This window comes from Triplophysa dalaica, chromosome 6 (genome assembly GCF_015846415.1).
Source record: "Triplophysa dalaica isolate WHDGS20190420 chromosome 6, ASM1584641v1, whole genome shotgun sequence".
Classification (NCBI taxonomy): Eukaryota; Metazoa; Chordata; class Actinopteri; order Cypriniformes; family Nemacheilidae; genus Triplophysa; species Triplophysa dalaica.
Genome location: NC_079547.1, coordinates 172,501 through 193,918, shown reverse-complemented (window position 1 = coordinate 193,918; position 21,418 = coordinate 172,501). Strand labels below are relative to the sequence as shown.

Below are 21,418 nucleotides of genomic sequence, written 5' to 3'. Positions count from 1 at the left end.
AACATTTAATCAGGAATAATCCATCTTCAAAGCAAGTTTTATTACAAAAATATAGTAACAATACAACAAAAGTATATGTACACATTCATACGAAATGATTCTGACTGAAAATGACATTATGGAAATAATCTGTTTTATTCTGAGATTATGATAAATATAAAACCTTAAACGTGTCTTTAACTGTGCGTTTAAATGCTTGGAATGATTTTTTTGTAGAGAAATATAAAAACATTAAATGACAAGTGTGTTTAAAATAGCTGAAACAGGTCTATAACGGATGTTATAAAGCGGTCAGTTCTGGTCCTTGATTCTGATTGGTTGAGCCGAGTTCTGAAATACTCTGATTTATAATGTCTGACCGCATTACATAGCCCAAATATCATTTTATTTACTTTATTTTATGAAACATTGCACTGTATGGAATAACCGTTTTTGTAAAAGCAATAAGTCCTGCAAAGCAGTGAGTTAGCGTGCATTATATAACAGCTGAGGGGGTTAGTGTTTAAAACACATAAACCAGGCCAACAGCCAGAACCACAAACAAACCCAGCAGCGTCCGCACAAACTGCGGCATCAGAGACGACACACTCGATTCAGACACTGCAACATCTGAAGAAAACAAACAAACAAACATTACAGACAAAGCAACGTGTGTGTGTGTGTGTGTGTGTGTGCACTGGTTTGACCTACATTATAAGGATGCACAATCCTTACAATGCAGTGTGTTCATGTGTTTGGCCACGCCCCCTACATTATGAGGACATGCCGATATCCTTGTTATTCAAAACATAAAATAAACATATAAAAAATGTTTTATTGAAAATGTAAAAGTGCATAAACATTTGAATGATTCTTAGGTATACATCTTGTGCACTATAACATGCATTTCGTCTATGGAATGTCCCTGTAAATCACCAATACCAACATGTGTGTGTGTGTGTGTGAGTGAGTGAGATGTGTGTGATGTGTGTGTCTCACCTGCAGCTGTTGTGTTGTCTTTGTGTAGTGTGCGTCTCAGTCTCAGGTTGTTTTGGTCGTCCGTCTCACAAACAGAGTCCTGCAGCTCATTGAAAACCTGAGGAGCACACAATCATCTGATTTTGGGCTGATGATGTCATGATGATGTCACGAGGAGCAAGTGTATGTCCTCACACCTGTATGTTGAGCTGAAAGGCAGCGACGGCCTCCTCCAGAACTCCTCGTCTCTGCTCCTCCGTCAGCTCCAGACTGTTCATCCGGCTCCTGTACAGCTGCTTGAAGAGCGTCGGGCTGCTGACGGCAGGGAAGGAGAAAAACGACAAGCCCTCGCCGTTCTTCAGCCCTAAAGACTTCTGGGTGATGCGGCCCAGCACCTGACCGCCTGACAGGTCGCCCAGGTAGCGCGTGTAAGCGTGTGCTACCAGATATTCAGGGTGCTCACTGCCCACCTGAGAGAGAACCCAGAAGAGTCATGTCAGACTCACAGTGTCTCAAGCTTCACCACAGCAAACATGGGACGGCGTGTTCACCTGTCTCAGTCTCTGCACGTATCTCAGCGTGGCGGCCGGGACCGAGATCTTCTCTCTCCAGCTTTGGCCGTAGAAATGTTCCAGATCTTTCCTGATGGATGGCAGTCGCTCCAGCTCCTGTGGGAAGTATATTGGAGCCACGGCGTCATGCGTGGCGTTCCTGTCCAGAGCCTCCTCCAACGCCTCGTAGATTTTATAGAGAGAACACAGAAGCATCTGGAAACACAGAAGAGCAAATCATCTCCCACTCATGATTCATGAACACCTGAAGCGTTGTTGAGAGATGATTGTGCGTTTACCTGATATTGTGTGAGGGACACGTGTCCTCTCTGATAGCTCAGCATCAGTTCTGTGTTCTCTGCTCTCGTGTGACTGTCTTTAGTCACGAGTTTAATCTGCTCCGACAGATCACTGCCACAAAACACACATTTGTAACCACAACTCATGTTTGTCAACATGCCCATCACCCACAATCATGATTGAACTCTTTACATTCAGCTGTGACACTTGACCATAATCCTTCATCACACCTGTGTGTGTGTATACCTGATAAACCCTACGGTATGAGGACAAAATGACATTTTTTGGTCCTCATGAGGAAACAAATGTATAAATGATACAGAATGAACTTTTTTGAAAATCTAAAAGAGCAGAACGTGTTGTGTGATTGTGAGGTTTAGGGGTGTGGAATATGATATACAGTTTGTAAAGTATAAAAACCATTGTGTCTATGAAATGTCCCCATAAAACATGGAAACCCAACATCTGTGTGTGTTGTGTATCTCTGTTGTTGAATCACATGTTAAGATAGAAGAGAGTTGTACCTGTCTGTGATCTGCTCGGTCTGGACGTTCTTGCTTGTCTCCATTTCTCTAATAAAACACAAAAACACAACATGAAGCAGGTGGTTGTGAATGAAACACACATGACGAGATCATTTGACACTAAATGCGTTTCAATAGAATCAAATGTTAAACTCACTGTGTTTGTCCTCAGATGTCACTATTTTAATGCAAGTGTAGAGCTGTAAAGAGTGATCTGAACAGAGTGCTGCTCTCTTCCCTTATATACTCTCTCTCTCTCTCTCTCTCTCTCTCTCTCTCTCTCTCTCTCAGATCAACAGAACACAAGGAGAGGAGGAGCGCAGCTAAACATGACTCAACACAGGGATGTTGAAAACATGACTCTGAAATAATTTCATCACATGATCTGAAACAACAGATGTGGAAATTCTTACGTGTCTCTGAAAATTATCTGTTTAGTGTTTGTATGTTTTTCTTCTGATTAATAACTGCGCGAGCTCGTCCATCGCACGGAAATGTTCTCTGAACGTGGGTGTGTGTGTGTGTGCATGTGTGTGTGCATGTGTACGTGTGCGTGTGTGTGTGTGTGTGTGTGTGTGTGCGTGGGAGCGAAAATCAGAAGCGTGACTCAGCGGATTGATGAAACTGTGATTCAGCGTGAACGCGCTAAACATGAGCGAGCAGAACGCGCTCTGTAAACATGACTGTGTGTTTCTGTCTTATGTCTCTTTTTGAAAAGCTGACGCTGACTTAAGGTTTCATTACAGTAAAAGTCGTGTTCTTGACGGATTTATCACCTTTTTGTATTACCACAGTTTTGCCAAGAATATCATGGTTAAACAATGCTTACAATAATGAGACGATGGGAACATCATATTTATTATGTTTTTACTACAAATACGACAAAAACTGGTTGCTATAGATAATGTTTACATTTCGGACGATACTAGCAGATTTAGTTTCTCACCGTGTTGTCATTTGGTGCAAATCAAGCGCAATCGAATCCTAAATAAATACATTATTTTACTTTGATTTGTTCACAAGCAACAGACCCAGCCCGTCAACTGAAAGTTGTACAATGCGCATGCGCGGCGGTTCGCCCGTCCGCTAGAGGCATCGGCGAGCGCGAGTACGTCACTGCGCGCCCCCACACCAGTCCCGCGAGAAACTCGCCGCAAGATGACGACAGAGACGCTTGATGTTTACTAAAGGTAACAAATGAAAAGCGTTAATAAATCAAATTTTGGTTTATTACTGTTATAAATGTGAACGCAATAAAATGTTTTTTATCAGAGGAACAACTTTTAGTTTCCATGAATTATGAGCAAGTACTAAGTTGAGCCGCCTAGCGTGTTAGCGGAGATAAACACGCATACGTGCACACATAATAAACACAAACTCACACATTCAGTTACACGCGTTATAAATGCACAATGTCTTAACTACGGGTTCAAATGCAACAGTACTACAAATACACACACAGTTTCAATTTTCGAATGTTGTGTGTGTGTGTGTTTTGTGTAGATGGAGAGTGAGGTTAGTCTGGTCGCTGGTCGCAGTCAAAGAGAGAAGAGAAGATCTTATAAAGACCTGCTGAGAGAAGAAGAAATTATTGACGCAGAGGTCAGAAAATCCTCCAAGAAACGACTGAAGGTAAATCATCATCATCATCATCATCACATAAAGCTGTGAAATAACAGAACAGAGAAGCTCAAGTGTGTTCTTCACAGGAGTCTCAAGACTTCTACACAAGCAGTGAGATTCACAAGAAGAAAAAGAAACATGACAGTTATTTGTTCAAAGGTGAGTGGTTATCACACTGAGGATGTTTCCCCAAATACATTTGAATGGAGAACATGTGATTTTTACCTACAGGACTGGCAGCTGTAAATGTTTGGGTGAAGTTCATGTTAAACAACTGTTGATGTGTCTCTCGTGTAGATCGCAGCTCAGGATCTCTCCACAAAAAACAGAAACGGTCTTCAGAGAGTCACCGGTCACTCCTGTCATCACCTGACCTGTTGACTTCTTCTCAGACGGGCGTGACAGCCATGGGACTCCTGCAGGCCATCACCTCCCCCACGGCCGTGACCACGGAAGCGGCGTACCCCTCTCTCTCCCCATCAAAGGAGCACAGGAAAGACATGAGACACGCCTCCTCATTCAGAAAGCAGCCGCAGGTGGTGCGAGAGGGACTGCCCGTGGTGGGCGAGGAGGTGGAGCTGGAAGGTGTGGAGACGTTCATGCATCTGTCATGAAGAAACCTTCACATAAGAAACACTTAATGAACCTCCTGCCAGAAATCTAAAGTTGAGCGCTCGTGTCTTGTGGTTGTGTATGTTAGGTCATTTCAGCGGATGTCACGATTTTGCAGCTGACAGCAGCGGATCGTTGTCCGCAGACGGCAGCAGTCGCGGGAAGCTCATGATCCACGAAACGTCGTCCCACAGCAAGAAGAAAAAAAGCAAGAAGATCAAGAAAAAGAAGGAAAGACACCGTGAGAAGAAGCACAGCAGTAAAACTGCAGCAGGTACGAACATCATCATCATCACATCTGTTTGTCTGAGCACCGTTCTCACCTTTCACCTCCCGTCTCAGCCAATGGCAGCGCAGAACGAAGCGTGCACTCTGCCGGTCATCACAGACGTGAGGAGAAAAAGAAGAGACCGGAAGGAGGCAAACGCAAGAGCAAAGACAAGAAGGTGAGGAAGATCATGTGAGAAACAGCAGCAGAAGAACCTAAAGGTGTCTCGCACTGAGCTCGCTCTCTCGCTGTCTTTCAGAAGAAGAAGGTGTTGACGGCCTATCAGATCTTTTATAAGGAGTACAGAAACAGTATTCTAGAGGAGGAGCCGGGGCTCGGTGAGTTTCTCTTCCTCTAAATCCGTCTGTGGATTGATGGATGTTCAGAGCAGTGAAGTTCAGCACTAGTCTGCGTTTGTGTGTGCTCAGTGTTGCGTTTAACATGTTCAGCGTGCACAAAGTGCTGTGTCTGAGATCTGTGATGTTGTTGTTGATTCAGATTTCGGGGATTTGAGTAAACGTTTGGCTGACGCCTGGAAGCAGCTGCCCGAGGGAGACAAACAGGTGCCCGACATCATCCAAACAACACATAAGGTGTGTGAGGTGCCGTAGCTGGCGTTCTGCTCACGCTTTGATGATTCTCAGGTGTGGCGAGAGAGATCTGAGTATCTCCAGCGGAAACAGATGAAATCAAATGCTGTCAAACAGCATCAGATAGGATCTCAAAGACACCTTAAAGACAGCAGCAAGCCTAAAGGTCAGCCCCCTCACGCTTTCAGTGTTAAAGACCACCCGATAGCTGATGTGTTGAAGATGTCACCGTTTGTCCATCAGATCATCTCGTGCCTGTAGGGGGAGGTGTTGCACTGAAGAGACGAGACGCAGCGGTCGCTCCGGTCCAGAACGGATCTGTGTTGCCTCCCAGACACCCTGATGTGGATCCCATTGATGCGGCCGCTCACCTGCAGCTGCTGGGAGAATCTCTGTCTCTGATTGGCCGCAGACTGCAGGAGACTGAGGTAAAGAACCGTCTTCGTGATAACCATGTGGCTGTGTTCGGTCAGCATCAGATGTTTTCTGTCTGTGTCTCAGGGGATGGTGACTGTGTCGGGGTCTCTGTCGGTTCTGTTGGACTCTGTTCTGTGTGCTCTGGGTCCTTTGGTTTGTCTCACCACACAGGTGTCAGAACTCAACGGATGTCCGCATCAGCTGCTGGTATTGATTTCACATTAAACATGATACTAAATCTGATTGATGAGCAGAATGATGACACCTGTGTGTGTGTGTGTGTGTGTTTGTCAGTCAAACACTCTAGATAACATCGCATACGTGATGCCGGGTTTATAAGGGACCGCTCACACCTCCTGCTGCTGCTCTACTGATGGATGAACACTTCAGGACTCAAGCGCAGATTTGCACTGGATACATTCACAGACACTTCAGCTTTTAATCTGCTTCTTCATCAACAAGCAACGCTCCATTTTTACCTGATCTTTGATTTTATATTTCTGTTGTGTTTCTGTTTTTTTTTTCTTCCAATAAAATGGATTTTAATATGCTCTTTTAACTCTGTGTTGCTCTGTTACTCTTGACTTTATTTCGGCTTTTCCTTGTTTAAAATAGCTGTAGATCCATCTTTCTTTTATGCAGTGAATATTTCACATTCATCAGATCATATGCGCTCAGGTGAAACTGACACGCCCTCAGCGGTGTGCGGCTGCAGGTTGGGTTGGTCTGGGTGCGGTTATGTGGCTGTGATTCACATTTTTTGGAGCGCGTCTCCTCCGCCCAGAGCTGCATTCATGAGCGGGAGAGACGAGCGGGGGTGAGACACTCTGATCAGACAGAGACAGACGAGCGGACAGACAGCACCATGGATTTCTCTTCTCAGGGTAAGATCTTAAAGTGACGCTGACGTCTTGTGTTCTTCAAGTGTTTTTACGTTGTGTAGAGAGTTCTGCTCCAGTCTCACACATTCAGGAATGATTTCAGAAGTTTCATTTATTCTGCTGAAGTGGGGATTTCTATTACTCGTCTGTTTGTGTGTGACTGAATGTTGTTGAACTTGACCGACCGGAGTGTGCGTGTTTGAGAACAGTGTCACACAGAACATTCGCTGCTTCTCCACACAGTTTATGTACAACATTTTTATTTTAGACGAAAAGAAAAGAGGACAGTTCTCGTTTCTCTTTTACCATTAAATATTTGTTCAATTCATTTGATTTCTGCAGCACCTTACATGTTGCAGAGCAACCTTTCTATAAACACTTTAGGACAGAGGCATGTGAAAATAAAGAATATTAAAATAATCATCAAAATGTATGAAATTAATATAGGAAGTGTTTGGTTTGTGTGTTAGATGTCCAACATTTCTTACCATAGTATTGATTTCACTGAATGATTTGAGGGTGTCTGAATCCATGGGTTGTGCATGACATCTAGCAATAAATGAAGGAAACATACACATTTTATTATTTTACACTTTAGATGATGCTGCTTGGGACAGTATAAAGTATAAAAAAATGAAATCTCTGTTTTCTGTAATGATTGAAATGTTGAACTTCAGACTGGTTGTGATTTCTCATTGTAAATGTTTCTGGTGAATATGTCATGTGTGGATGTCTGCTGTTTAAAGTAGAATGAGATGTCATCTCAGATTTTGTTCTTTCATTTCTTCAGCTGATCACAAATTTATCATTTTATATTCAAATGTTTCTATATTCAAATCTTTCTATATGAAACGTATCACACTCAAGCTCAAGATAGCACAAAAATTCATCATTAATGTAATCCAGACAACTTTGTTGGCTTCATCAATGTCTTCGGAAGAGAAAGCATTGTTTGTGAGTGGAAACTATTCACAGTTTTTGTTATTTAATGATCGACACACAGATCAGCGTGTCACCTCAAATATGTTGTCACATCCATAATTCTGAATCTCATTGGTTTTCAAGAGCAAATCACACATATGACAATGAGACACAAAAGAACCAATGAGATTTCACCAAACATTTCCTTAACATGTAGAACCTTTAAGAGAACATCCATCTTTAAGTCCCATGTAAGAAGATAACATGACTTTAATATTAAGTGATTCATTTTGTGGTCAATTAAAGAAATGTGAGAATTTATGTATTTATCTGTCATTTTTCTGATGAACGTTGTGTATGTTTCAGTGTCTGATCTCTGATGAACGTTGTGTTTGTGTTTCAGTGTCTGATCTCTGATGAACGTTGCGTGTGTTTCAGTGTCTGATCTCTGAAAAACGTTGTGTGTGTTTCAGTGTCTGATCTCTGATGAATGTTGCGTGTGTTTCAGTGTCTGATCTCTGATGAACGTTGTGTGTGTTTCAGTGTGTGATCTCTGATGAAACTTGTGTTTCAGTGTCTGATCTCTGATGAATGTTGTGTGTGTTTCAGTGTCTGATCTCTGATGAACGTTGCGTGTGTTTCAGTGTCTGATCTCTGATGAACGTTGTGTGTGTTTCAGTGTGTGATCTCTGAAAAACGTTGTGTGTGTTTCAGTGTCTGATCTCTGATGAATGTTGTGTGTGTTTCAGTGTCTGATCTCTGATGAACGTTGTGCTTGTGTTTCAGTGTCTGATCTCTGATGAACGTTGTGTGTGTTTCATTGTCTGATCTCTGATGAACATTGTGTTTATGTTTCAGTGTCTGATCTCTGATGAACGTTGTGTTTGTGTTTTAGTGTCTGATCTCTGATGAACGTTGTGTTTCAGTGTGTGATCTCTGATGAAACTTGTGTTTCAGTGTCTGATCTCTGATGAACGTTGTGTGTGTTTCAGTGTCTGATCTCTGATGAACGTTGTGTGTGTTTCAGTGTCTGATCTCTGATGAACGTTGTGTGTGTTTCAGTGTCTGATCTCTGATGAACGTTGTGTTTCAGTGTGTGATCTCTGATGAAACTTGTGTTTCAGTGTCTGATCTCTGATGAACGTTGTGTGTGTTTCAGTGTCTGATCTCTGATGAACGTTGTGTGTGTTTCAGTGTCTGATCTCTGATGAACGTTGTGTGTGTTTCAGTGTGTGATCTCTGATGAACGTTGTGTGTGTTTCAGTGTCTGATCTCTGAAAAACGTTGTGTGTGTTTCAGTGTCTGATCTCTGATGAATGTTGCGTGTGTTTCAGTGTGTGATCTCTGATGAAACTTGTGTTTCAGTGTCTGATCTCTGATGAATGTTGTGTGTGTTTCAGTGTCTGATCTCTGATGAACGTTGCGTGTGTTTCAGTGTCTGATCTCTGATGAACGTTGTGTGTGTTTCAGTGTGTGATCTCTGAAAAACGTTGTGTGTGTTTCAGTGTCTGATCTTTGATGAATGTTGTGTTTGTGTTTCAGTGTCTGATCTCTGATGAACGTTGTGTGTGTTTCAGTGTGTGATCTCTGATGAAACTTGTGTTTCAGTGTCTGATCTCTGTTGAAAGTTGCGTGTGTTTCAGTGTCTGATCTCTGATGAACGTTGTGTGTGTTTCAGTGTGTGATCTCTGAAAAACGTTGTGTGTGTTTCAGTGTCTGATCTCTGATGAATGTTGTGTTTGTGTTTCAGTGTCTGATCTCTGATGAACGTTGTGTGTGTTTCAGTGTGTGATCTCTGATGAAACTTGTGTTTCAGTGTCTGATCTCTGCTGAAAGTTGTGTGTGTTTCAGTGTCTGTTCTCTGATGAATGTTGTGTTTGTGTTTCAGTGACTGATCTCTGATGAATGTTGTGCTTGTGTTTCAGTGTCTGATCTCTGATGAATGTTGTGTGTGTTTCAGTGTCTGTTCTCTGATGAATGTTGTGTGTGTTTCAGTGTCTGATCTCTGATGAATGTTGTGTGTGTTTCAGTGTCTGTTCTCTGATGAATGTTGTGTGTGTTTCAGTGTCTGATCTCTGATGAACGTTGTGCTTGTGTTTCAGTGTCTGATCTCTGATGAACGTTGTGTGTGTTTCATTGTCTGATCTCTGATGAACATTGTGTTTATGTTTCAGTGTCTGATCTCTGATGAACGTTGTGTTTGTGTTTTAGTGTCTGATCTCTGATGAACGTTGTGTTTCAGTGTGTGATCTCTGATGAAACTTGTGTTTCAGTGTCTGATCTCTGATGAACGTTGTGTGTGTTTCAGTGTCTGATCTCTGATGAACGTTGTGTGTGTTTCAGTGTCTGATCTCTGATGAACGTTGTGTGTGTTTCAGTGTCTGATCTCTGATGAACGTTGTGTTTCAGTGTCTGATCTCTGATGAACGTTGTGTTTCAGTGTGTGATCTCTGATGAAACTTGTGTTTCAGTGTCTGATCTCTGATGAACGTTGTGTGTGTTTCAGTGTCTGATCTCTGATGAACGTTGTGTTTGTGTTTTAGTGTCTGATCTCTGATGAATGTTGTGTGTGTTTCAGTGTCTGATCTCTGATGAATGTTGTGTGTGTTTCAGTGTCTGTTCTCTGATGAATGTTGTGTGTGTTTCAGTGCCTGATCTCTGATGAACGTTGTGCTTGTGTTTCAGTGTCTGATCTCTGATGAACGTTGTGTGTGTTTCATTGTCTGATCTCTGATGAACATTGTGTTTATGTTTCAGTGTCTGATCTCTGATGAACGTTGTGTTTGTGTTTTAGTGTCTGATCTCTGATGAACGTTGTGTTTCAGTGTGTGATCTCTGATGAAACTTGTGTTTCAGTGTCTGATCTCTGATGAACGTTGTGTGTGTTTCAGTGTCTGATCTCTGATGAACGTTGTGTGTGTTTCAGTGTCTGATCTCTGATGAACGTTGTGTGTGTTTCAGTGTCTGATCTCTGATGAACGTTGTGTTTCAGTGTGTGATCTCTGATGAAACTTGTGTTTCAGTGTCTGATCTCTGATGAACGTTGTGTGTGTTTCAGTGTCTGATCTCTGATGAACGTTGTGTGTGTTTCAGTGTCTGATCTCTGATGAACGTTGTGTGTGTTTCAGTGTCTGATCTCTGATGAACGTTGTGTGTGTTTCAGTGTCTGATCTCTGATGAACGTTGTGTGTGTTTCAGTGTCTGATCTCTGATGAACGTTGTGTTTCAGTGTCTGATCTCTGATGAACGTTGTGTTTCAGTGTGTGATCTCTGATGAAACTTGTGTTTCAGTGTCTGATCTCTGATGAACGTTGTGTGTGTTTCAGTGTCTGATCTCTGATGAACGTTGTGTTTGTGTTTTAGTGTCTGATCTCTGATGAATGTTGTGTGTGTTTCAGTGTGTGATCTCTGATGAATGTTGTGTTTGTGTTTTAGTGTCTGATCTCTGATGAACGTTGTGTTTCAGTGTGTGATCTCTGATGAAACTTGTGTTTCAGTGTCTGATCTCTGATGAACGTTGTGTGTGTTTCAGTGTCTGATCTCTGATGAACGTTGTGTGTGTTTCAGTGTCTGATCTCTGATGAACGTTGTGTGTGTTTCAGTGTCTGATCTCTGATGAACGTTGTGTTTCAGTGTGTGATCTCTGATGAAACTTGTGTTTCAGTGTCTGATCTCTGATGAACGTTGTGTGTGTTTCAGTGTCTGATCTCTGATGAACGTTGTGTGTGTTTCAGTGTCTGATCTCTGATGAACGTTGTGTGTGTTTCAGTGTCTGATCTCTGATGAACGTTGTGTGTGTTTCAGTGTCTGATCTCTGATGAACGTTGTGTGTGTTTCAGTGTCTGATCTCTGATGAACGTTGTGTTTCAGTGTGTGATCTCTGATGAAACTTGTGTTTCAGTGTCTGATCTCTGATGAACGTTGTGTGTGTTTCAGTGTCTGATCTCTGATGAACGTTGTGTGTGTTTCAGTGTCTGATCTCTGATGAACGTTGTGTGTGTTTCAGTGTCTGATCTCTGATGAACGTTGTGTGTGTTTCAGTGTCTGATCTCTGATGAACGTTGTGTTTCAGTGTCTGATCTCTGATGAACGTTGTGTTTCAGTGTCTGATCTCTGATGAACGTTGTGTTTCAGTGTGTGATCTCTGATGAAACTTGTGTTTCAGTGTCTGATCTCTGATGAACGTTGTGTGTGTTTCAGTGTCTGATCTCTGATGAACGTTGTGTGTGTTTCAGTGTCTGATCTCTGATGAACGTTGTGTTTCAGTGTGTGATCTCTGATGAATGTTGTGTTTGTGTTTCAGTGTGTGATCTCTGATGAACGTTGTGTTTGTGTTTCAGTGTCTGATCTCTGATGAATGTTGTGTTTGTGTTTCAGTGTCTGATCTCTGATGAATGTTGTGTTTGTGTTTCAGTGTCTGATCTCTGATGAATGTTGCGTGTGATTCAGTGTCTGATCTCTGATGAACGTTGTGTGTGTTTCAGTGTCTGATCTCTGATGAATGTTGTGTTTGTGTTTCAGTGTCTGATCTCTGATGAATGTTGTGTTTTAGTGTCTGATCTCTGTTTGGTGTTGGTGGGCAGTATTGGCTGTGGAAAGACTCTCACCGCAGACACACTGTTGGGTCAAAGTTCACATCTGAGACCTCCGACCTCTTCACGTGAGTGTCAGGTATGGCGAGCTTTGTCTGAGGGCCGGAGTTTGAGCGTGGTGGAGACCCCTCGCTGGTACTGGAGAGGCGAACAGGTGGAGGCCGACATTCAGGCGGAGACGCGGCGGGCCATCGATCTGAGCACTCAGGGGCCTCTGGTCTTCCTCATTCTAATTCCTGTCGGTGAGTTTACAGAGGTGGAGCAGAAGATCCCGGATCAGCTGGAGCAGATGTTCGGCCGCTCGGTGCTCCATCACACACTGGTGCTGCTCACCTGTGGAGATTACCTGATGAGCCGCAGTCTGGATGAGTACCTGAGACAGGAGGAGGGGCTTCAGGAGGTACTGAGGAGATGTCACAGTCGTTGTCATGTGATCAACAACCGCAAACCTCATGACAGACAGCAGGTCATCACGCTTCTGGAAGAGGTGAGGCTGAGGGGGGCTACAGACTTATTCACGTCAGTTTTCATTTAAGACATAGCTGATAAGTTAAGATTGTGTTTCACTGACTAGCAATAAGTTAGCCTTACTATTAAGGATTAGGGGTTAACTAACTTACTTGTAAGACTAGTCTATGGAGTTAATGCATCCAGCACCAGGACTGATCTTCTGTTATGATGTGAATACCTATATGAGGAAAGAGATCTACATGTGATCTGAATGTCATTCTGTCTGACATGTGAAGGTGAAGTGTGTCATTTCTCAGCCAATAGTGTCTGTCAGAATAAAAACTCAACACTCACATCAGTGTTTTTCAACTGTTAACAGTCATCATTCAATACTGAGGCCACATTTACAAACTCTTCACACAGTCTGCATTACCATCATGACAAACAGTTCATCTCACCTCCAAAACAAAACCCTTCATCAGTAGAGTATATGTCTCAAAAAAACACTAGCAACCATTCTCATTCAGAAAACACACATTTCATTCATAACACACTGACCTAAAAAACACCAACAACAGGGAGCATTACATCAATTATTCACTTTTATTTTTGAAGTTTGAGTGAATCAGTATTTTATATAGAATGACACCTTTTCACTTTATTCAATGCACTTTAAACCCATTTCATCTGAAATGCTGCAATTTTTTGTACAAACAATTACAGTCAAAGGTGAACAAATATGAGGGGAAATCCTGCATTGATAATTAAAATTTGAAACGGCAACTTGTGTAGTTGTTGGTTCATTGTCAGCAGCCACATCACCCTGAAGCCCAGCACTGTCAGTTTGGCTGTTAGAGAGACCAGCAGGGGGCGCTCATCCTGTGCTCTGTGTGGGTCATAATGCCTCAGCACTAGACTGTCAAAGCTCCGTCCTTCAGATGAGATGTTAAACTGAGATCCTGACTCATTGATCACTCAAGATCTCATGGCACTTGTGGTTGAGAGTGGGGCTGTAACCCCGGTGTCCTGGTCAGATCCCCTCCACTGACCCTTGTCAATCATGGCCTCCTAATAATCCTCACCCTCTCAATCAGCTCTATATCTCTCTCCTCTTCATCTGTAGCTGGTGTGTGGTGAGCGCACAGGTGCTGTTGTTCTGTGGCTGCCGTCGGATCATCCAGGGATGCTGCAAACTGATGGTGTGTGAGGAGAGAGAGACCCCTCACAGGACCCTAAAGCACTTTGGGTGTACAGCAACACACAATATACTGAATATAAATGCCTCATTCATTGTGAATTACTGTGAGGGTTCTACTCCTCTCTCTCTCTCTCTTTCATTTGGCCAGACGTTCTCATCATCACATCTGATGTTTTCCGTGGCGATGTATCTTGATAAACACAGTGTGTGAATATCTAATCTGACGCTCACAGTCTTCAGGAGAAATGAATTCACACTCATGTACAGTAAAGTCATCTAGTGATGTGGTCAGAAAAAAACACTTTTTATTTCAATGTATTCTAAAATAAAATATACAATTTATATGTCAAATTGGTTTTATAATAACTACTGCAAAAAGTGTATGACATATGTCATCATTCTGTTTGAATGTGTTTTTCAGCATTTTGAAAGCAGTGTTGACAATATGAAAGTATGAAAGACAAAGTGTTTATGAATTTCGAAAAATGTGGTCACTTGTTGTCTGAAAGCAATGAAAAATGATTGACAGTTTGGACTGCAGGGACTTGAGTTATTGTAAATGTGTCTTCAGTATGTTGTTAGCAGTTGAAACAACAGTAAAAGTTCTGTGAAAGAAATATGAAGAGTTGACATCAAGACACTGAATGAACAATCTACGGTAAATCAACACAAGATCCTTATTTTACCCTCAGAACTTCAGCTCTCGTTCTCTAAAGGTTCTTGCAGTAATGTTAAAGATCATTTGATCAACACATGTTTGTAGTTGTTTACTTTCTGTTACACTGTTAATGGAGCGTTCAGAAAGGTTTTGTGATGTGTGTTATCTGTTGCTCAGCTGGAGCAGATGATTCAGATGAACGGAGGATTCGTGCTGAACACAGAGCAGGAGATGCTGGAGAAATCCCAGCCGAAGCTCAGTGCAGCGAGGACAAGATCATGGAGCAGACTCACACATCACACAGAGACCGACAGCACAGAGGAAACAGGAAGTGATACGATGATTGAGACGCGTTTGGTCAACGGGCTTCACTCGCAGCGATATGAGAGTGAGCAGACACAGTCGCCGCTGGAGAGAAGCTCCAGTTTCAAACTCAACAGAGGTTAGACACATCTCACATCACACATCACACTTCTCATGAGTTCGATCAAACTGAGATTCTGATGCCGAGTGTTTGTGTCTGCAGAGGGCGCTATTCTCAGTAACATGCTGGAGGCGTCAGACACTCACAACAACCCAAACTTCATCAACTCCAGTGAGTGATCCATTGCATGTATGGTTGCTAAGGTGTCTTGGCTGTTGCTAGGTGTTGCTTTTGGGTCTGGGGTGCTGTGACATCATCAGAAACAAAGATGTGCTGTTTAAACAGGCTCATTTTATTCACACTGCATTTGGATTTAACAACATTTGTGAACTTCATTTTTGTTCTTGAAAGAAGAGATTGTTGTCATTGTGTCACAATCATAAATAAATAAATACATCCTTTTAATAACACAACACAACACAACCATTTACAGCAAATTATTTTCTGAGAGCCGTCCTTAAAAACTCTCCTCACCATGTGAGCAACTTTCTCTCTTTCTTTCATGTCTGTCTTCTCAAGTTTTTATGATGTGTTTGTGTAAACACGGATGTTTGTCCTTCAGTTCATCACAGTATGAGAAAGGTTGTGGACAGCAGTGAAACGTTGTCTGCCGTGTCCTCCACTGATGTTCAGAATTATTCTTCTCTCTCTGAGCTGAGGATGATTCTGTTGGGTCGTAGTGGTTCTGGGAAGAGCGAGGCTGGAAACATCATTCTGGGCTGTGAGGTGTTTACACGACACAGTGATGACGTCACAGCGGCGCCTCAGCAGTGTGTGAAAGGCCAAACCATTGTCCAGAACCAGCGGGTCAGTGTCACTTGACTTCTTTTTCTGGACGGAACTCCAGCACACACATCAGATCAATGTACATCATCTCTCTCTCTCTCTCTCTCTCTCTCTCAGGTGTCTGTGGTTGACACACCAGACTGGTTCGATTCAGAGAGATCTCCTGAAGAGGTCAAACAGCAGATCTCCAGATGTCTGGTTCTATCTGCTCCGGGTCCCCACATCTTCCTGATGTGCGTCCCCGTCAACCGACCCGCCCACTCTGAGCTGCCGGCCCTGCGTGCGCTGGAGGGTGTTTTCGGACCCGACGCCGTCCGCCGGCACACGCTCATCCTCTTTACGCACTCTGACCTGCTGCCGGAGGCGGCGGGCATGGAGGGGGTGGAGTCGCACATCGCCACCCGCCGGCCGGAGATGCTGGAGCTAGTGCAGAAATGCGGCGACCGCTATCACGTGCTACACCGCGGGGACAGAAGCGACGTGACCCAGCTGCTGGACAAAGTGCAGCAGACGGTGAGAGAGAGCGGAGGAGGTCACTACAGCAGCTCGCTCGACCGGGAGGCCGGGAGCGGCAGACAGGAGGAGATCTCCACCATCCGGAGGGACAGACAGGTGAACCTGTGTCACCCTCTGGATGATCTGAAGGAGACAGAAGAAGAGGAGGAGCTCGCAGCCGGGAAGAACATCCGTCTGGACTCCGTGGCGCTCCTCTCCTCCTCCACCTCTGCACAAACTCCGTCACTGCTCCGCTCCGTCTGTGAGAAGGCTGGTTGGGGTGTGAAGCGTGTGCCGAAGGTTCTGGCTGTAGGAGCTCTGCTGGGAGCGGCGCTGGGTGTGTTTCTCTCCGGAGCTGTAGGAGGCGCTGTGGGAGCGGCGCTGGCCGCTGGAGTCTGTGAGGTTGGACGCCGGCGGTACAGTAAACAGAAAACTCAGTAACAAAACATGAGTGTGAAAGTAAAAGTCTGCGGTGTATATTGTAAGGTATGTTGCTCATGTAAGAATCGTGTACGGTTTAAAATGTGATCGAACTTGAATTTTTATAATAATCATATTTGTTTTAAAAAACACACACGACACAGACACAAAATCCATTACAAGAATAACATTTTGATTTTTAAATTGTGTTTGTGTCAATAGTTCACACTGATAAGTGTCTTTAATATCTGAATAGTCTCTGAATTTGTGATGTTTGATGGATTCTAATTACAAACTTTAAACACAAGAATGAGTTAAAAAGAAGAATCTATTTGAGTTTTTGTTTCATGATATTGTTTATTAATTTTGCAGTCTCGCAGACACTTTTATTCAGCATGACTTACAGTGCGTTAGATCTATACTATATATATTTTTATCATTATGCTTGTTTACAGGATCTTTGAGCTGCTAACACATTGTTCGAAAATTAGAGTTTTGTTTTACACCAAATAAAAATGTTAATCAACATGCTTAAGGGATTTTTGATAAGAAAATGGACAGTACCTTTAATGCTTTGACTCCTCGTGTGTGTGAACATTAAGGTTTTCTGCAAATATTTCAATTTAGTTCACATTTCTGAGACGCATTTAAATTTATTCACAAAAGTGACAGTTTTCATAATGTAAAAAGTGTGTGTTGTGTGTGAGCAGAGGAAGTGTCTCTCAGTGTCAGTAGGGATGTCGTAACCGTGGTAACCACTGCAGGAATGATGAAACAGGGGCTTGAGTACAGTGCTAGGGTGTAGGGTGTGGTACCCATAATGCCCTGCTGTGTGTGTGTGGGGGGCTGTGGTTATCTTATTGCTTCACACCAACCCTAAGCCACTGTCGCCTCCGTATCTGAGAAAAGCCTCTCACACAGCGCCGCAGGCCTGTGATTCAACACACAATTACAGTTACACAAGTTTTCCTTCCCACTGTGCGGTCTGCAGGAGTGTGTGTGTGTGTATGTGTGTGTGCGTGTGTGTAGTTTTCAGTCTGTTCCATCTCTGTGTAACTGTACCGGTGGGTTCAGGAAGCTGGTTGGCCAGCGATGACACAGCATCAACTGTATGTGTTTCCTGACAGAATGAGCGTAACACCCCCCAGGTGAACTCTCTTGACCTCTAACCCCCCAAACACACACACACGTTACCACAGCTGCGGCAGGCTCTGGTGTGACTTCAACAGTTTTTCCATCTCCCTTCCATTCTCACGGTTCTGTCCGGCCATAGGACGAACCTTTTAACACTCGACACGACTCTGCAGGATGAAAAATCCTGGAAAAAACTAATCACACAACGAGCAGACACAACACATCCACTCAAATGAAGAGCAGTAACAGTCTCACACTGTATGATAAAACATGTCAGTTTGATCCTAAATAAATGTGTGGTGATCAATAATTCTCTCAGCTTTACTTCTAATGACTATTTGATCATTTACAGTCATAATGAACATAAACAATCACCTGAAGAAACCTCAGCATTCATCTGCTGCTTATGTTGTGGACACAGAAACATTTTACTGAATCAAATTCTACAAAAACTGATTTTCCAGAAAAACAAGTTTCATATCGTGCAATGTTGGGTGTAACTAGTTACTAAGTCATTAGTTACTGTAATTTAATCACTTGAAAAAAGTTAAGCAAGGGATTACTTACAGTTTCTTCTGAAGTCATTCAACTAAATACTGTTTGTAATATATGTGTGTGCAATAGTGGAATTGACATCAAAATTCAAAGTCTAACTTTAAAATCTGTGCTTTAATGGATAATTCTCACATTTGTAATACTTTGGTCAGTTAATAATATTACTTTATGTTGTTTTATGTTTTTATTTGAATGAATTAAAAGTATATTCTATCTATAAGAGTCTGTCTATCCTTGAATCACTGAACTGCTAAAGCCATAAGTCTGCTAAATGACTAAATGTAAATGTTACTAATCAAGGTTGATACAGGATATAGAAAGTAATAAGTAATTACATACTTTTTGGAGATACACAATTGAAAATGTAATTAGTAATTTCAGAGTAACTTGCCCAACACTCATATGATGTTAACACAAACACACACATTTTCACACTTTATGAAAAATATCAACACACATAAAACCGGAGTCAATTCTCTTCAGGGTTTAATCTCTGTTCAGACACACATTTATTTTCTCTACAGCCCAATTCACAGATGAGATTCTGATGAGTGAATTTCGTCCACACAAACAAACAAAACAAACGCTTTAAAAACAACAATATTATTTTAGTTTCTTCTGGTGTTATTGATCTGTTAAAGGGACAGTTCACTCAGAAATAAAGATTCTGTTATCATTTACTCACCTTCCAGTTGTTTCAAATCTGTATACATGACTTTGTTATGATGAACACAGAGAAAGATATTTGAGCGAATGCTTGTAACCGATATGTTCTTGGACACCATTGACTACCATTGTTGGAAAATTGTCTTTCTATACTGAGTTTGGTCTGTTGAACACAAGAGTAGGAAATTCAAATCTCTTTGTCTGTATTCAACCAATGGTGACGACTGACCCAGAGAGTGAGACATTCATGACACACTTTTCATTTCTAGGTGAACTATTCCTTCAAACGATCTCCAGTGTTGTACTTGATTCCTCATCTTAGACGTCTTCTAACACATCAGCACTTCTTCTGTGTGTGAGAGGAACACAAATGCAGAACCGACTGATGTCAACACATCAAATAAAGATATGGGCTTTAACAACAGGAAGTCCGACACTACGTGATGTCGTCAGAGAACAGACATCAATCCATCTATTATTGTTTGTCATCGCTGATAGTCACTCGCTGTGACCACCAGAATCTGTTCCTGAACCGTCTCCGGAATCCCAGGTTTCCGCCTGACACTCTCCTCGCCGTCTGTGTCGCCATAGCAACTGGAGCCCGGTGACGGCTGCATCACGGAGTCGATGGAGTCTCTGCGTCTCGCCGCGTCAGCATCATCTTCTCCGTCCACCGACGCGTCTGGCGTTCTTTGACGCGGCCGATCGCTAGCCTGATCGTTCAGCAGCCTGACGAGGAAGTTGATGTACTTCATGGCCAGTCGCAGGATCTCGTTCTTACTGAGTTTTTTGTCGGGTGGATGAGTCGGGATGAGTTTACGCAGTTCAGAAAAAGCCCCGTTTACATTTTGCTGCCGCCAACGCTCGCGACTGTTGGTGAAAACACGGCGAGCCAACTTCTGAGGAGGACCTGAAGGAGACCAAGATCACACAGTGTGAGATCCTGCTTTAAACACAGAGTTATCATATGACCAGTCATACAAAACAGATCAAAGTGATCTTAATCTTCCCACTCCATGTTTATAAAATGAATTCACCTTCATTGAGCTCCAACTCAAAGTGTGCGGACGGCCGTCTCTTCATGTGAGCGCTGCTAAAGACCCCGAAACCTCCAGACGAAGTGAGGAATGAGCTGAGGAGGAGACACGAAAGAGAAGAAACCAATGCAGACACATAAATCCATAGAAACACTTGAGATGATGGACAGACGTGATGACGAGACAACCGCTCTCATTACACATCAGACTGTGTCAAGAGATGAAGGAGGAAACAGAAGATGTGTTTCTGGTCAAACCACAACATCACATAATATAAATGTGCCCAAAAATTAACCCATTGATTCAATAATCTGATTCAAATGAATCGTTTGTGGATGGATCAGACATGACTCTCATCTCATGACGTGTGTCTTTCAGAGCTCAGCACACGTGTCTCATGCACTCATCATCACTTTTGGAGTGACATCATTTCATAAGAGGGTCTCTCACCTGTTGATAAAGGGGTGAGTCTGGAGAAACGGGGGGGGGCGGAGGGTGGTGCCGGACAGCGAGGACAGATGTGCCAGACGGAGCGGGAGCGAGGGTGCGGGGTGCAGGGCCGTCAGTGGGGGGATCAGCATGGGGGGTTTGCTGTGGCCCAGATTAATGACGGGGATGTTTGGAGGGAGAGCTGACGATGGAAAGGAGGAGGAGATGTGGGCAGAGTCTGTGGATGATTCAGGTGGGCTCTGCTGGGGGGGGGTCGTCGTTGTCTCTGAACGGCTCGTTTCTGCCTCTGGTTTCACAGCATCATCACTGGCCGGAGAGCTCGTGTGCGGGGGGCTGAGACGCGGGGAGTGGGGGGATGAGGAGGGGGTCTCAGACTTCTCCATCATGACCTGAGATGATCTCAGCGTCTTCTCATTGTGTTTCTCATCTACGGCTCACACGTCTCTGATTCACTCGATTCTGTAACAACACAAAACATGTGATGATGATTTTACGGTTCTGTAATAATCTGTCTGGGTTTCTGAAGCGGTGGATCTCCAACCCATTTCGTACATGATTGATAAATACAGAATACAGAGTGAGTAAACCCCTTATAAGAGTCATTTACAGAGTCTTGTTCACTGTGCACAACAGAAAAGTTTTTTGTATTCACTATTACTGCTGAGTAACATGAAAACAATAGAAAACACATGTTCTTAAGTGTAAAAACAGCTGCTGAATAAACAGTGTTGATCTGATCATGAGGTGAGTCAAGAGTCACAGCTGTGATATTCTTCTTTATTCCTGTGTTTCTATGGCGGTCATAGGAGCAGCTCATCTTTTTGATGTAGCGCTGTCACGGAGTTTTAAAAAGGTTGCAGGTTTTATTCCCAGCGAACACAGACACACGCACGCACACAGAAAACTTTA

At 43.0% G+C, this 21,418-nt stretch overlaps 4 protein-coding genes across 4 annotated transcripts in view; 2 read left to right on the top strand and 2 right to left on the bottom strand.

The window, feature by feature from the left end:
* Window positions 1–19: 19 nt before the first annotated feature.
* Window positions 20–2,619, bottom strand: LOC130425211 (heme oxygenase-like). The gene is made up of 7 exons (XM_056751369.1): window positions 2,490–2,619; window positions 2,333–2,380; window positions 1,808–1,919; window positions 1,509–1,724; window positions 1,155–1,427; window positions 979–1,075; window positions 20–609 (listed from the first exon to the last, which is right to left on the bottom strand). The coding sequence occupies exons 2-7, from the start codon at window positions 2,374–2,376 to the stop codon at window positions 503–505; spliced, it is 849 nt and encodes a 282-aa protein (XP_056607347.1). The 5' UTR covers window positions 2,377–2,380; window positions 2,490–2,619; the 3' UTR covers window positions 20–502.
* Window positions 2,620–2,756: 137 nt separating this feature from the next.
* LOC130425206 (HMG box-containing protein 4-like) lies at window positions 2,757–6,401 on the top strand. The gene is made up of 12 exons (XM_056751364.1): window positions 2,757–3,522; window positions 3,836–3,964; window positions 4,042–4,114; window positions 4,253–4,540; window positions 4,656–4,841; window positions 4,910–5,013; window positions 5,095–5,173; window positions 5,334–5,398; window positions 5,480–5,591; window positions 5,669–5,853; window positions 5,927–6,049; window positions 6,137–6,401. Exons 2-12 carry the CDS (start codon window positions 3,836–3,838, stop codon window positions 6,179–6,181), a joined length of 1,389 nt encoding a protein of 462 aa, XP_056607342.1. The 5' UTR covers window positions 2,757–3,522; the 3' UTR covers window positions 6,182–6,401.
* Window positions 6,402–6,544: 143 nt separating this feature from the next.
* Window positions 6,545–17,195, top strand: LOC130425204 (uncharacterized). The gene is made up of 6 exons (XM_056751360.1): window positions 6,545–6,726; window positions 12,197–12,723; window positions 14,720–14,984; window positions 15,069–15,137; window positions 15,529–15,773; window positions 15,870–17,195. Exons 1-6 carry the CDS (start codon window positions 6,708–6,710, stop codon window positions 16,686–16,688), a joined length of 1,944 nt encoding a protein of 647 aa, XP_056607338.1. The 5' UTR covers window positions 6,545–6,707; the 3' UTR covers window positions 16,689–17,195.
* A 146-nt stretch (window positions 17,196–17,341) lies between these two features.
* The window catches only part of lyl1 (LYL1 basic helix-loop-helix family member), a 4,908-nt gene continuing 831 nt past the window's right edge, over window positions 17,342–21,418 (bottom strand). Inside the window, exons 2-4 of the mRNA XM_056751368.1 lie at window positions 20,510–20,968; window positions 20,060–20,154; window positions 17,342–19,932 (exon numbers count right to left, since the gene is read on the bottom strand). Of these exons, the coding sequence (XP_056607346.1) occupies window positions 19,508–19,932; window positions 20,060–20,154; window positions 20,510–20,895 (906 nt within the window). The 5' untranslated portion in view covers window positions 20,896–20,968 and the 3' untranslated portion in view covers window positions 17,342–19,507. The remainder of the gene's footprint in view (window positions 19,933–20,059; window positions 20,155–20,509; window positions 20,969–21,418) is intronic.